The sequence below is a fragment of the Phycodurus eques genome, chromosome 2, assembly GCF_024500275.1.
Source record: "Phycodurus eques isolate BA_2022a chromosome 2, UOR_Pequ_1.1, whole genome shotgun sequence".
NCBI lineage: Eukaryota > Metazoa > Chordata > Actinopteri > Syngnathiformes > Syngnathidae > Phycodurus > Phycodurus eques.
This window is the reverse complement of record NC_084526.1, coordinates 34,095,872-34,111,365: the sequence shown is the minus strand read 5'-3', so window position 1 is coordinate 34,111,365 and position 15,494 is coordinate 34,095,872. Positions and strand designations below refer to the sequence as shown.

Below are 15,494 nucleotides of genomic sequence, written 5' to 3'. Positions count from 1 at the left end.
TTGCTGCTGTCAGGAAAAAAGGGGAAAAAAAGGAAATGCAAAAAGGGAAGACAAGAAAATACCAAACTTTTCAAACAAAAAAAAGATACAAAGCACGGAAAAAGTTAGTAACAAGCGTTCAAGACTATTTATTGTAGTTTAATTTTGAAAAAAAGTACAGTTGCAGTGAGTTTCATTGTCTGTACAGTTTTTTTTTTTTCAGGATAATGTACTCTTGGAATGTGAAATGCACTGAACCTAACTGTTTTGGTGGAGGATGGTTTGCTTATTGATGGAGAGAACAGTCTTTTTCATTTGTGAATATTAGGTTTATTTAAATTGCCATTTATTTCAGTAACACCAATGTTTAAATATTATATTGTCTTGTGCAAAATGAACCAAATTTTCATGCTATTTGTGAAAATTCTTACCATGTACATCTCGCTGGTACAGTCAGTGACGCGAAATATTCAATAGAGAATAGTAGCATACAAAACACACATGGTGTCACAACTTCTTTTGTTCTGGTTTACTCGTGATAAACCCAGTGAATACTATAGAAAAAAATTTATTTCTGTGGCCATATCATTTTGTAGAAATCTGCGGAGTATTCAACAATTCTGTGAGTGTAAGGGTACTGAAATAAATAGGGAAGTCGAAGATGTCCTATTATTTACTCAGGAACTCATGACACGATTTGCCTTTTTTCTCACTTGAGCCCCAGCCCCCCAAAATTTCTGTGCACGTCCCTGTCCAGAAGTGTATATAGAATCAGAATCATTTTTATTTGCCAAGTATGTCAAAATGTCCGGTAGTTGGAGCCATTCTAGTACGACAACAGACAGTCAATACTTTAGAGACATAAAGACATTGAGAAAAACACTGAGCAATAAAAGGTTGCTCATAATCTGGTAATGCCGGTATTTATTTATTTATTTATTTTTTTATGCAGAGTACTCTAGCAATTGGAGCAGTTTGAAATAACTAATAGAACAATAGTCTGGTGCAATGACCATTGTGCAAAGGGCACCGAGACTTCAAGAAATATATGCAGTTTAAAGTGACTAGTAGTGTGATAATATGGGACAATGTCGATTGTGCAAATATTGCAGATGCTACTCGGGCACATGAGTTGCCAGTATTGGTCAACAACAGATATTCCAATGGTGCAGCGTGGCGCGACTGCTACAGTGAGTGCATGAGTAATGTATAATTGGCTCGATATATATGTGACAAAAGACAAAAAATTGGCAGCATGTTGCAATGGAATTGTAAGTTAACTGTTTAAGAAGTTAATGGCAAGAAGGAAGAAGCTGTTGGAATGTCTGATTATTTTAGTTTGCATTGTTCGGTAGCGCCTATCTGAGGGAAGGAGCTGGAAGAGGTGGTGACCAGGATGTGGAGGGTCCAAGAGGATTTTGCATGCTCGTCTTAGTTCTGGCAGCGTGTAAATCCTTAAGGGTGGGTAGGGGGTTACCGACAATCTTTTCAGCAGGTTTGATTGTCTGTTGCAGTCGGAGTTTGTCCTTTTTTGTAGCGGCACCAAACCAGACTGTGATGGATAAACACAGGACTGATTCGATGACTGCTGTGCAGAACTGCCTCAGCAGCTCCTGTGGCAGGCCGTGCTTCCTCAGAAGCCGCAGGAAGTACATCCTCTGCTGGGCCTTTTTGAGGAAAGCGGGTACTTAGGTAGAAAGAGACGAGAAAACCACAGAACCTAAAATTTAATGTGGGGACTTTGAATGTTGGGACTATGACAGGAAAGGTTCGGGATTAGGAAAAAGGTTGATATGTTATGTGTTCAACTGAATTCTAGTTGTGATAAGATGCCTGAGGAATGGAGAAAAATTGTGCTGGTGCACATTTTTAAGAACAAGGGTGATGTGCAGAGCTGAGGGAACTATAAAGGAATAAAGTTGATGAGCCACACAATGAAGTTATGGGAAAGAGTAGTGGAGGCTAGACTCAGGACAGAAGTGAGTATTTGTGAGAAACAGTATGGTTTCATGCCTAGAAATTTGCCTTGAGGGTGTTTATAGAGAAGTACAGAGAAGGTCAGAAGACATTGTGTCTTTGTAGATCTAGAGAAAGCCTATGACAGAGTACCCAGAGAGGAACTGTGGTACTGTATGCGGATGTCTGGAGTGGCAGAGAAGTATGTTCGAATAATACAGGATATGTAAGAGGGCCGCAGAACAGTGGTGAGGTGTGCTGTAGGTGTGGCAGAGGAATTTAAGGTGGAGGTGGGACTGCATCAGGGATCAGTCCTGAGTCCCTTCCTGTTTGCTGTGGTGATGGATAGGCTGACAGATGAGGTTAGACTGGAATCCCTGTGGACCATAATGTTTGCAGATGACATTGTGATCTGCAGTGAAAGCAGGGAGCAAGTGGAGGAACAGAAAGGTGGAGGCATGCACTGGAAAGGAGAGGAATGAAGATTAGCTGAAGTAAAACAGGATATATGTGCATGAATGAGAGAGGTGGAGGGGGAAGAGTGAGGGTACAGGGAGAAGAGATAGCGAAAGTGGAGAACTTTAAATACTTGGGGTCAACAGTTCAGAGCAATGGGGAGTGTGGTAAGGAAGTGAAGAAACTGGTCCAAGCAGGTTGGAACGGTTGGAGGAAGGTGTCAGGTGTGTTCTGTGACAGAAGAGTCTCTGCTAGTAGGATGAAGGGCAAAGTTTATAAGACAGTGGTGAGGCCAGCCATCATGTATGGATTAGAGACAGTGGCACTGGAGAGGCAACGGGAGGTGCAGAGCTGGAGGTGGAGGAAATGAAGATGTTGAGGTTCTCTCTCGGAGTGACCAGGTTGGATAGGATGAGCTAATCAGAGGGTCAGCCAAAGTTAGATGTTTTGGGGACAAAGTTAGAGCAGACTTCGATGGTTTGGACACGTGCAGAGGAGAGAAAGTTATTATATTGGTAGAAGGATGATGAGGATTGAGCTGCCAGGCAAGAGAGCTCAAGGAAGACCAAAGAGAAGGTTGATGGATGTCGTGAGGGAAGACATGAGGGCCGTTGGTGTTAGAGAGGAGGATGCAGGAGATAGGCAACCATTCAAACTTACATTTAAACCATCATTAAACCCATGCTGCCTACGCAGAAATCAGGTGAGCGAACCAGTGCACATTGTTCCAAATAATCCATCCATCCATCCATCCATCCATTTTCTGAGCCGCTTCTCCTCACTAGGGTCGCGGGCGTGCTGGAGTCTATCCCAGCTATCATCGGGCAGGAGGCGGGGTACACCCTGAACTGGTTGCCAGCCAATCGCAGGGGACAAAAACAAACAACCATTCACAGTCACACCTTCGGGCAATTTAGAGTCTTCAATTAATGCATGTTTTAGGGATGTGGGAGGAAACCGGAGTGCCCGGAGAAAACCCACGCAGGGACAGGGAGAACATGCAAACTCCACACAGGCAGGGCCGGGGATTGAACACGGGTCCTCAGAACTGTGAGGCTGACGCTCTAACCAGTCGACCACCGTGCCACCGTTCCAAATAATATTATGTCTAATTTGGCTCCACAACATTTTGGTATATTGTTTAAATATGTTCAACACTCAAGTGTCAAAGCCAAAACAAACCAAAACATATGAATCACTCAAGTCACAAGAGTCCTTCAACCATCTCGATGTTGTCTTAGTTGTCTCATTGTTGTAGACGGTATTTTGTAAATAATGAATTGTTGATTCTCTTCTCAGGGAAAGGAGCGGTCGCTTAATTAACACCCCGAAGCTTATTTTCTCACAAGGTGTATCATGCCCATTTCCATCAGACAGACCTGAAGAAGCAGCAGAGTCACATTACTGTGGCTCACCAAAAATAAGAGTAAAATATACTGCTAAACGTGATTACAGTCAAGGAAATTTGATAATCAAAAATAAAAGTATTTGAATAAAAACATCTCATATACACAGGAAAACCCACAGTTGTGAGATTATACACATATGAATTGTCAATTGTATATTTTTCTTCATATTGTTTCAAATTAAAATGCATAATTTAGAAAATGAAAATATTGACTTTACCCAACTTTTAACTACGTTGTTTGTATCATTTAAAAATGCAGCTGCAATCCTGACTCTGCAAATCATTTGCCAACCTAAATGCAGAAAGAGTTTTGCAAATTTTGCAGTTATTTTCCTACTGGCCCTCGGTGCATATCAATGCATCTCCAGGAGAGATACATTTGTTGCTTAGCAACAGCGACAGTTGGCACAATGCTACATTATGTTCAAAATGTGCTACACTTTTTTTTTTATTCACTTGTAGTAGAAAATAGTATGAGTTGGTTTCTTTAATCTTCAATAAGGTGTTGAAAAGCAATAATTGTGTAATACAATAATATGCTGGTCGCCTTGGGGCAATAAAAATGTTCCAGGTAGTAGAATACGTGGTATTGTTCGCTTTGAGAGCCTTTTCAACAGCATTTGCACACTGGCAAAAGCTAACTTAACCTGTCACAACATTAAGTGAAAACAATTTACACTTGACTGTTGTATTTAAAAACAAAAACAAACAAAACAAAAAAACGCATGAATCAAACCAACCATTTAAATCCAAATAGCAAAATAATATTATTATTTTTTAAAAATATTTTATTTATTTATTTTTATTTAATATTGCGTGCACATTTTACCATAACTGAAAACAAACCACTGTCTATTTTGCAATAAACGGAAGAGGTACTAAATTTTGCCATGTGATTCCCAATCTGTTGGAGCAAGCAACATTTTGATAATTCATTACGTGGTGCTCGCAGTATGAAATATTCAAGGGCTAGATTCTTCCAATATCTACCACAACTGTTTGAAAGATTCACATATTTAAGTTATTTGACGCGTCCTGCTGTCAAACGTCTTAATTTCCAGTATGACACGTTGTGGTTTTAAGGGGGGTGAGTGTGCGCGTGCGCGTGCGTGTGTGTGTGTGGGGGGGGGGGGGGGGGGGGGGGAGTACCAATTCATAAAAGTGTACCACCCAGATAAATAAATTAAACATTTTGTGGAGAAAGCGAGGACACGACTGTGAAAGAAGCCAATGTTTGAGCGAGGTAAAAGCTTTGTTTTACAGAAAACGTTTTCATGGGGGTAGGAGAGAAGGGGAATCAAACTGATATTTAGCCCCTACTTGCTTTTTCCCCCCACGCTTTTGTTTTATGCAAAACTCTTTTAACCACATGGTAGTGACAGATTGTTTGAGCTGAAAGGAAAAGCCATTCGAAGCTAATTAAGCAGCCATTCCAGCCTCTATTCGCAGGCAGGAGGGAGAGGAGCGCCGGCATTTGTCAGCGCCGACTCCAACGTGGTTTTAATTGACAGCCCTGCGCTCTGACTGACGGCTTCCCTTCCACTGGTCCAATTACAAGCAGTACAGGAAGACAGCTCAGAGCTTATTGGATAATATGTATTCCTTGGGGGCGGGTCGACCCACGTGGGTACTGCATTTAACGCAACACGCGATAGGCTGATGTCATCAGGAAGAGTCGTGTAGTAGCCCACTGACTTGCTGATAAAGAAAAAGTGTGGAGCATTTGAAATAGGTCCATAAATGTATGTCTGTTAATGGGTAGACTACTGTGAAATAAATGTTTATCACATCGTGTGCATTTTCAACTTGTATTTAATACATGGAATGTTTAACAGCAACGGGAAGGATCATGTGTGCCTCTATCGAGTATGTTGCACACACGGTTTGCATCTCACTGTCTTTTTTGTGTGTCTACCAATGGCTACAGTTGCACTGATATATGAATTATTGTCTTTGTTTTGAGCAAGTCGTCGAACACACCGACTGTCACTTCCGATCCAAAATGGCGAGTTTGTGAGGTCACATATCACCGGCCAATCAAAATAACGGGTGAACGCGTCCACCCCACGTGGGATTTGCGCGTTTTGATTGGTGGGAGTACGCAATTGGTTAGCGAGTGGTTCTGGTGTCACTACTCAGTCTGTGTGTGGTACGACGCGCGACGGAGGAAGCGGCTGTATGCTAAGCTTGTGCTTGACTTCACAACTACGGACATTTTTTTTTCTTTCATTCCAGCAAGTCCTATTACCCAACATTTATCTACGGGACTCGTTGGAAGCCTCTCTGACAAGTGCTGGATTGAATGTAACCTATATTTGAAGGTGTTTCCGCCCGCAATATCGAAGGGGCTTCAGCCGGACGACGTCCACCGCCTCGAGACGACGGAGATCTGCAGCGCTGTGGAGGTGCGAAAAGACAACGGAAAGGGAACCGGAGATATATATATATATTTATATATATATATAATTTTTTTTTTTTTTTTGCTTTTCTGCGGTGACTTGTGCGGGCGAAGGATATACTACGACGAATGTGTGGATATTAAAATTTAACCTGTGCAACGGGCGCGGCGAGGGAGTCAGTGGAGACAAAGGTAAAAGAGAGCGACATACATACGCGCTAACAAGAAGTCAGCAACTGTGTGTGTGTGTGTGTGTGTGTGTGTGTGTGTGTGTGTGTGTGTGTGTGAGTGAGTGAAACAACAACTCGTTAGATTTACGAGGAAACAAGCACGATGTTCACTCGTTTGTGCTCAAACGTATCAACGTATACACTTGAGTGTCGTTATTCTCACCTGTGATTTATCTGACAAACTGGAATTATGTCCACTTAATGGGAAAATGATCAAAAAGAAAACGATGAAGAAGGTGAGGTTCACTTCCTCACATTGGTGTGGGTTTGTGTGTGTGTGTGTGTGTGTGTGTGTGTGTGTGTGTAGGAGGAGTGAGCGCTTCGATGCCGGGTGACTGAGCGCCTCACAGCCGCCGACGGTACTTTGTCCGCCGCCATCCTGGGAGGGGGGTGGTGGTGGTGAGCGACTGCACTCGGATTACTTGAAGAAAAACGGGGGAGGAAAAACCGAGTTCCCTCGCGTGAAAGATAGATATGTATCCACAAGGCCGGCATCCGGTAAGTAAACGTGTTTGATTTGTAAATTGACATGAACACCACCGCCCTTTGAGGTGGTCTTCTCAGCTTGGAGCTGCACGCCTTACTATTTATGGTGTTACAGAGAGACTGCAAGGAGGTCTTGGTAGAGCACCGAATCAGTTGACGGATCAATATTTGTCTTAAAATGCATTTTTACATAGATACATTGTCCATTTGTGCAGTGCTAGGAATATTGCGTTCACAATGTGTGAGTGTCTATGTGTGTGTGTGTATCTCTCACTCTCTCTCTCTATATATATGTATGTATGTATGTTTGTGTGTACACCCCCCCCCCAAGTGTAGAGGAAGTTTGAGGTCATTCAGCAAACTGTTATTTTGACTTCGCAGGCCCCTCACCAGCCAGGGCAGCCTGGCTTCAAGTTCACTGTGGCAGAGTCATGTGACAGAATCAAAGACGAATTTCAGTTTCTGCAGGCTCAGTATCACAGGTAACGGACGACCAACTGTGTAAACATGGCTTAATGCTGGAAAGTAGAGAGAGTTTTTCTTTTTCTAAGTATTAGCTTTAAGTACAGCTGCGCTAATCGGTAAATTTATGAATGAGACAACAGCCGCCGAACAATAATTGCGATTGCCACAAATGGAGTATGTTATCAAATATTTATCGTTCCCTCTCCTCAAGTCTGAAAGTGGAGTACGACAAACTGGCCAACGAAAAGACAGAGATGCAACGCCACTATGTCATGGTAAGCCGAGTCTTTGTAAAGATGTCAATTTGATTCACTGTCGTATCCTCACTTTAGCCTCAAGTAAGCGGGCACAGGTGGTGCAGAGTGGTGATGATCTGCAGACGCCATGTTAGCACTTGCGCCTGCTGTGGTGTTGTTGACTCGCTACGTCTGTGTATTCATTGGATAAGCTGGGGCAGGGGGCAGGCTGACGAGTGGCAGTTGAAACTCGAGCAGGGGTCAAATGTCCATCTATTGATTGTGGGGTGTGACGACCCCCCCATGGCCCCGGGGTCCTCTTTATGACCCGTTGCGACCCTTCCCAACACACCAAGCACGACCCATTGCGGGTTAATGGCCACTCTGTAGGCTTTGAGCATGAATTCAAAGGGTTTCCTGTATTTCTTTTTTTCCTCCTTAACTATCCCAACATCACACTCCTGACACCCAGGGGTCCTCAGATTTGAGGGGCACTGGGTGTGTTTTTCATCAGTCCATGAGATAATAGAGGGCATCTGTCTATTTTAAGACATATTCCAAATGATCAACTTGATGGAGTCCCATCCAACTAAGCTACATGTGTTAAGCTTTAAGACAAACACTATTGATCATTCAACAGATTTATAATCGGGCAGTTGAGGTTTAATTTGTATTTAACCACTTTAACATCTTTCAAATGCAATGAATGTTACTCAGAGAGTTGATTGTAAATTTCACTCTTTGTGCTTTGTTTGTTTTGTACATACAATGCAATACACTTAAATAGCAGTATGTTAAGACCATAGTAAAACGTACGATGGATATGTTTTGATCGCAATATGCAAGTCATTTTAAATGTTTGGTCATTCAACACTTTTTTACATGTCCAGTATTAATGACCATTTTGTGTTATAACCTTTTTAGAACACTAAAATAGATCTAGTAATGTCATTATTATCAAAATGCTGCTAAGGATGATGTAGACCCTCCATACTCGCATAATGTTTTGTAACATGTCAACAGAATTATTTGGGAACCATCTTGGTATTGCAAACAAACATGCTTCTCTGTTTAACTCTGGCCGTAGAGCATTGGTCACACCAGTCAATGACCAAACCAGACAGCAGTCAGAATGCATGTTGTTCTAATTAAAGATTAATAGTAAAATATGTATAGTTTATACTTTTTCTTGAAGATGGCTTACACCAGCCACCATGACCAAATTCTAATGCTTTGTCTTCTCTTTGGGCCAACAGTACTATGAGATGTCCTACGGGCTCAATATTGAGATGCACAAACAGGTATGTAGCCATATCGCCCCAGTCTGTGTTTAGCCAAAACAGTCTTGTTGTCCCTCCGGTCTTTGTGGAATATGCACACGCACCTGACCTTAGTTCCTACCCTCATCTTGAAATGCCTTTAGGAGGCATACATACTGGCTTCCTGTAGTGAAAATGCTGACAGGCTAAACAACAACATGAAGGGCACGCTGCCTGATGGGGATAGTTTGATAAGATTAAAGTGAAGTATTTGGCAGACTGTCTGAGAGGATGTGTTTTAGTTTCCCCGCTGCATGCTCTGTTGTGTGTATGTGCATGCATGTCTCTGCATTGTAATCTTGCTCCCTCGCCTTGTTCCAGCTGCACAAAAAGCTCATTAGTTTAGCTGTCCCCTTGTACAGGGCGTAACACTGTAGGCTACTCCTGCTAAAGATGAATCAGTAATGAGATGTGTACTTTCATAAAGCAGCCGAGCTTAGTAAAATGAGGAAATGGAATCATGCGTACCTGTGAAAGTCCTTAAATAGTACCCACATTTCTGACCCAAAGTAAATTCGGACAAGGTTTGTGTTCCGTTGTTGTTTTTTCAATTGGGGGAAAATTCACAGCCCACAGCATGATTGGAATTATTTTTAATAAGCTACACTATTAGTTAGACAGACGGGTGAAATGTGCAATTAGATCTACCTCTTAGACAGAATGTCTTGATTGATTGCACAGTTTTTGTATTGGAGGTAGACAGTACGTCTAAACTGAAAGAACATCTTTTGAATTAGGGCTGCTGTTTTCAGTTCATAGGTTAAGGTTTGGTATGATGAGTCATGAGATTTTGTTGATACCAATTAATCCTAAAATAAAGATCTGCTCAGATGATATTTAATCAGCATAGTTTAATCTGCATTTTACAGATCCCTTCTCATAGGCTTTTAATGATTCTGTGTGTAGTTAAGTCTCAAGCCCTCATCATTGTGAAACTCAAATGTCTGCTCAGTCATTTAATTTTAATTGACTACATTTATTTCCAGTTTGTCTGATTGTTGCACTTTGTTTCCCACCATCTTTTATCCTTATCCTTGGTCCCACATCCTCCCTGTACTCTCTCATTGCTTCCCCATCTCCTGGTTTTGCTCCATTGATGTGAAGTGAATGATGGGCCTGGTGTCATTAGCAGTACAATACGATGTATGACAGTCGCCGGGAGTGAAAGGGAAGTATGGCGACGTCATGGCCCTTGGATCTAAAAGGTTAATTGCATCAGTGGACGGGTAACCCAGCTGGAACAGCAGCATACGGCACAATTCATCAGCCTTAGCCATTTTTGCGGTCATGTGCTGTTTATGTGTGCGCACACTAGGTGTTTTTGTTTATCAAGCCACTTGGTGCCCCCCTCCCTCATCTGTTGAGTGTTGTCTGTTAGGCATTTATCGCCAGCAAGAAAGGCATGGGTGGTTGTTCTGTCTGCATGCTGCTGGCGGTGTACAAAACAAGAGGTTTAAAGTGGGGAAAGAGACAGGAAAGGCGTGAGAGACTTCAGAGTAAATGAGTTAATCGTCTGGTTCTCTCCTGTATGTGTGACTCTCCTTTTATTTTATCAATAAGCCTGCTGGTGTCAACGGAGCACTCTGAATTATCACAGCCTTGATGAGCGAGTGTTTGTGATGACATCAGCACGAGGTAAATGCACAGCCCCTGGCTGTGGATTATTGGGTGCAGGCAGCCATATTACTTTGCTGCGCTGGAAGATTTATTGCAGGATGAAAAAAAGACAAACTCGCTTTGTTGTTATCAGTACAAAGCAGATTTGAGAAGCAGAGTAATGAGTTCACACACTCCCTTGTGCATATAAATACAGTGAATACTCCTATCCCTTACATGGTAATGCCAGTGATATCTTGACAAAGACACATGCTGCAAAGCTGAGGAGATCTCTCGCTGCCAGGGGGTAATTTTGTTTTGACAGTGTCTGCTATGATGGCAAAGACTTCACGCTGGAGGTAATCACCCTCGCTTGCTGTCAATAAGTGATTTTAATTAGTGCAGCTCATTAGGCTGCCTCAGCAGCATGCCCTGCTGACTTTGTGGTGGGGGTTGCGCTTCCTTTCCAGTACAGTTGTTGTAGTACTTGTTACCTCTCACACTCTTGCATACATTTAGTTGTCACTTGTCAGTGGTAACTGATAAAATGGATTGAAAACACATTTGCAGAAAAAGGTTATTTATTTATTTATGTTTTGCTTTGCTTGCACCATCGGCAGACGTGTCATGACTAGGTGTTGGAAATAGGGAAAGTGCTCCATCAAGAGGGATGTTAGCTTCCTGGATGGAGGTAAAAGAGTAAGACCAGCAGAAAGCAAGCTTGTGCAAATGAATAATTTATACAGGATTCCTGGAATTGTTTGCCAAGGTGATGATGGGCGACCTGTCTCTAAACCAAAACAAACTAACTCCGTGAACACACACACTGCCTCTCAAGGGAGGTTGATGAGGTTACTAGAGTTCTCTGTGAGACATGCTTTATTTTGGTAGCCAGGCAAGAGAAGCGTGTGTGCTTTTGTACTCTCAACTACTGGATCATAACCGTTGGAGGAGAAAGGAAGATACACTCTGTCTGTGTCTATAAATGGGTTAGTACAGAGAGAATTATTTATATATATATATATATATATATATATATATATATATATATATATATATATATATATATATAAAATACAATGTCGATGTGATGATTTCAACTCCACCAAAAGAATCTGTTAAAGAATGACAAAAATACTTAAGCTCCTCTGGAAGGACTACACTTGAGTTTTGTGTATGTTCACAATAAAATGACACGCATGCAAAATTTCCTTCATGCATTTTTAATGAACAAGATACAACTACTTCTAGTCCCTCTTTCTTCCTGTGTTCTAGCTGAGAATATAATTCCCAAACAACCTCCCACGTCATATTCCACTTGTTTTCCTCTGCAATTGAATCCTCCTCTGCTCTCCACTTGGGGACTACTGCCTGCAGTGACAAATAGCCAAATGGCTTTCAACACACCATTGACAGAGGGATGCAGTGAAGGGAGAGAGAAAGCGAGCGGGAGAGCCTCTCTATGCTGTGTCTGTGTTGCTGCTAAACAACCCTGAGTACCTGTAATTGTGAGAGCTGCAGTGAAAAGCCCCTGTCGCCCTCAAAGGCTTCAGTTTTCAATGATTTTAAGTGGCAAACTCTTTCTAGTGCCTGTCTCGACTGCTAAAAGCCCTGTGACAAGTAGTCTCTTTTTAATGGGAGTGAGAATAATACAGGAGTGCTGTGTCAGTGATGTGCTGTCAGTAGTTTTCTTCTTCGAAAATAGTGTCCATTCATCCATCAGAGCTAAAAGTGTAGTTCTGAGTGAGTCTATTTGAAAGGGCAGCTTGTACATCCAGTAGCTCAGTTGGGTGGTTGATAGTTTACTTGAGTCAGGTTCTTATTTTATTTTATTTACAACCCCAATTCCAATGAAGTTGGGATGTTGTGTTAAACATAAATAAAAACAGAATACAATGATTTGCAAATCATGTTCAAGCTATATTTAATTGAATACACTACAAAGACAAGATACTTAATGTTCAAACTGATAAACTTTATTGTTTTTAGCAAATAATCATTACCTTAGAATTTTATGGCTGCAACACGTTCCAAAAAAGCTCAGACAGGTTGCAAAACAGACTGAGAAAGTTGAGGAATTCTTATCAAACACTTGTTTGGAACATCCCACAGGTGAACAGGCTAATTGGAACAGGTGGGTGCCATGATTGGGGATGGGGCAAGGCTCACCTCTTTGTGAACAAGTGTGTGAAAAAATAGTTGAACATTTTAAGGACAATGTTCCTCAACATACAATTGCAAGGAATTGAGGGATTGGTCGGTCCATAATATCATCAGAAGGTTCAGAGAATCTGGAGAAATCACTGCATGTAAGCGGCAAGGCCGAAAACCAACACTGAATCCCCGTGACCTTCGATCTGTCAGGCGCCACTGCATAAAAAAACGACATCAATGTGTAAAGGATATCACCACATGGGCTCAGGAACACTTCAGAAAAATAATGCCAGTAAATACAATTCGGCGCTACATCCGTAAGTGCAACTTGAAACTATAATGTGCAAAGCAAAAGCCATTTATCAACAACACCCAGAAATGCCGCCGGCTTCTCTGGGCCCGAGCTCATCTAAGATGGACTGATGAAAAGTGTTCTGTGGTCCGACGAGTCCACATTTCAAATTGTTTTTGGAAATTGTGCGCGTCGTGTCCTCCGGGCCAAAGAGGCAAAGAACCATCCGGACTGTTATGGACACAAAGTTCAAAAGCCAGCATCTGTGATCGTATGGGACTGTGTTAGTGCCAATGGCATGGGTAACTTACACATCTGTGAAGGCACCATTAATGCTGAAAGGTACATACAGGTTTTGGAGAAACCTGTATGCCATCCAAGCAACTTATTTTTTCATGGACGCCCCTGCTTATTTCAGAAAGACAATGCCAAACCACATTCTGCACGTGTTACAACAGCGTGGCTTCGTAGTAAAAGAGTGTGGGTACTAGACTGGCCTGCCTGCAGTCCAGAACTGTCTCCCATTGAAAATGTGTGGCGCATTATGAAGCGTAAAATACGACAACCGAGACCCCGGACTGTTTAACACCTGAAGCTGTACATCAAGCAAAAATGGGAAAGAATTCCTATAAAGCTTCAACAATTAGTGTCCTCAGTTCCCAAACATTTATTGAATGTCGTTAAAAGAAAAGGTGATGTAACACAGTGGTAAACGTGACCCTGTCCCATCTTTTTTGGAAAGTGTTACAGCCATAAAATTCTAAGTTAATGATTATTTGCTAAAAACAATAAAGTTTATCAGTTTGAACATTAAATATCTTGTCTTTGTAGTGTTAAATTAAATTAAATATAGGTTGAACATGATTTACAAATCATAATATTCTGTTTTTATTTGTTTAACACAACGTCCGAACTTCATTGGAATTGGGGTTGTATTTTTTTGACAAATGTACATCAGTATTGCAAAAATTGGGAAGCATACATCGTTGTAAAGGAAATTGGCTACAATATTTTATTCCTCAGTCCAAATCATTAATTTTATCTGTGATTGGTTTTTTGATCCAAATCCAATTTGGAAAAAAACCTGGTTTGCCAAACACCTGGTGCTCCAGATCCCAATGTGAGAAGAAGATGCTGATACAAATCTGTGCATTTCAGCACATGGCCAATAGTTTCCAGGACTGCTTTAAACACCTACATTCTTTGTTCTGTCTCTTTACTGTGAACACATGGATGATGTTTTCTGAGTGGAGTTGTTGTTTTTGTTTGTTTTTGCTGCTGTAATTGCCAAATGCATCAGCATGCCACTGTTTTCACCACGCCCATTATTGCACCCCTTGTAGCCATTTCCAGAGAAGTGCTGTGATGGTGAAACACTGATCCTACTGTGTGACATTGTATGCAGCCCCCGCTAATGATGATGGTTGATGGTTATGAGTTCCCTTGCTTGTGCAGTGTTTTTTTTTTTTTTTTTTTTTTTTTTTGGTCAGACCCCTCCTGACTCACCCGCTCCCTTGTTATCCCTCATTAGTTTCCTGTGCCAATCACATCGACAGGCTGAAAATTCAATTTAATGACCTTCCTTTGTGCTGCACCTAATATGATTTTACAGACCGTTTCTGGTCAGGACCCCAGTCGAATTTACATAACGATCATCTTTGCCAGATAGTGTTGCCCCAGCAACAGAAATGGGGTGTGGGTGGGAGGGATGTTAGGTGAGGAAGCAGAGGAAGGGGATGTAATGGGTAGTGTCTAGTGGAGATTCACAGGGAGGGCTCTGAGGAGGCTTTGGCAGGAGGAAGGATGCTGGATGGAGAGTCAACAGTGAGCCAGGTCAGATAGAACACAGATGATTCCTTACTGCTCTGCCCCTTCTATTTGGTACTTCTTGTCTTGCCCCCTCCACTGCAAAATGAACAGAGTGACATGAAGGGTGGTGGAAAAAGGCCAGTGGCACCTCCTGTCTCCTCCTGTCCACTTTCACACTCAAACAAGTCTAAGTGTGAAAATGAGTGGAATGCAGCACACACCTGCTGGGTTTCCACCCCTAATCTCTCAGAATCAATTAGTTCACCTCCCCTGCTTCAGTCAAACCACATTACCTTGGTTTCAAATGAAAGCATTTCACATCACCAATTCCTAAAATTGTCTGCGTGTCTTCATCACTTACTAATTTACTGGAAAGATTTACAGATTTGAAAAGGTTAAAAAGGTAAATTGGCTTAGAAGGGATAATATCTTGGGATATCAAAGTGCTGTAGGCAGGCACTACAGCATCGAAATACAGCACTGAAAAGTACTCTATGTGCATCGAACCCTGCCGTATTGTCTTACTCTCCCAGCTAATATTCTGGTCGATACCTCTGATAGATAGCGGCCGAGAGTTAAGATGACTGCTTCAGCCTGCCCCAAGCTCTCTATGGGCAGTAATTATGAAGTATGGACCTCATTAGTTTTGTTCCAGCCAGATGGCATTAGCATATTTCAGCCTCCTAATTATATAATGGTTGAGTCTAATG

At 41.9% G+C, this 15,494-nt stretch overlaps 1 protein-coding gene across 9 annotated transcripts in view; it reads left to right on the top strand.

Annotated features, from left to right (window-relative positions):
- The first annotated feature begins 5,953 nt into the window (after positions 1-5,953).
- Positions 5,954-15,494, top strand: part of tle3b (TLE family member 3, transcriptional corepressor b) — a 29,937-nt gene continuing 20,396 nt past the window's right edge. For 7 of the 9 annotated variants that reach the window (XM_061670434.1, XM_061670431.1, XM_061670433.1 and 4 more), the window contains exons 1-5: positions 5,954-6,389; positions 6,735-6,925; positions 7,295-7,395; positions 7,590-7,653; positions 8,871-8,915. In XM_061670434.1, coding sequence (XP_061526418.1) covers positions 6,902-6,925; positions 7,295-7,395; positions 7,590-7,653; positions 8,871-8,915 — 234 coding nt within the window. In that variant the 5' untranslated portion in view covers positions 5,954-6,389; positions 6,735-6,901. The remainder of the gene's footprint in view (positions 6,390-6,734; positions 6,926-7,294; positions 7,396-7,589; positions 7,654-8,870; positions 8,916-15,494) is intronic. The other 2 variants (XM_061670426.1, XM_061670427.1) reach the window with 2 other exon arrangements.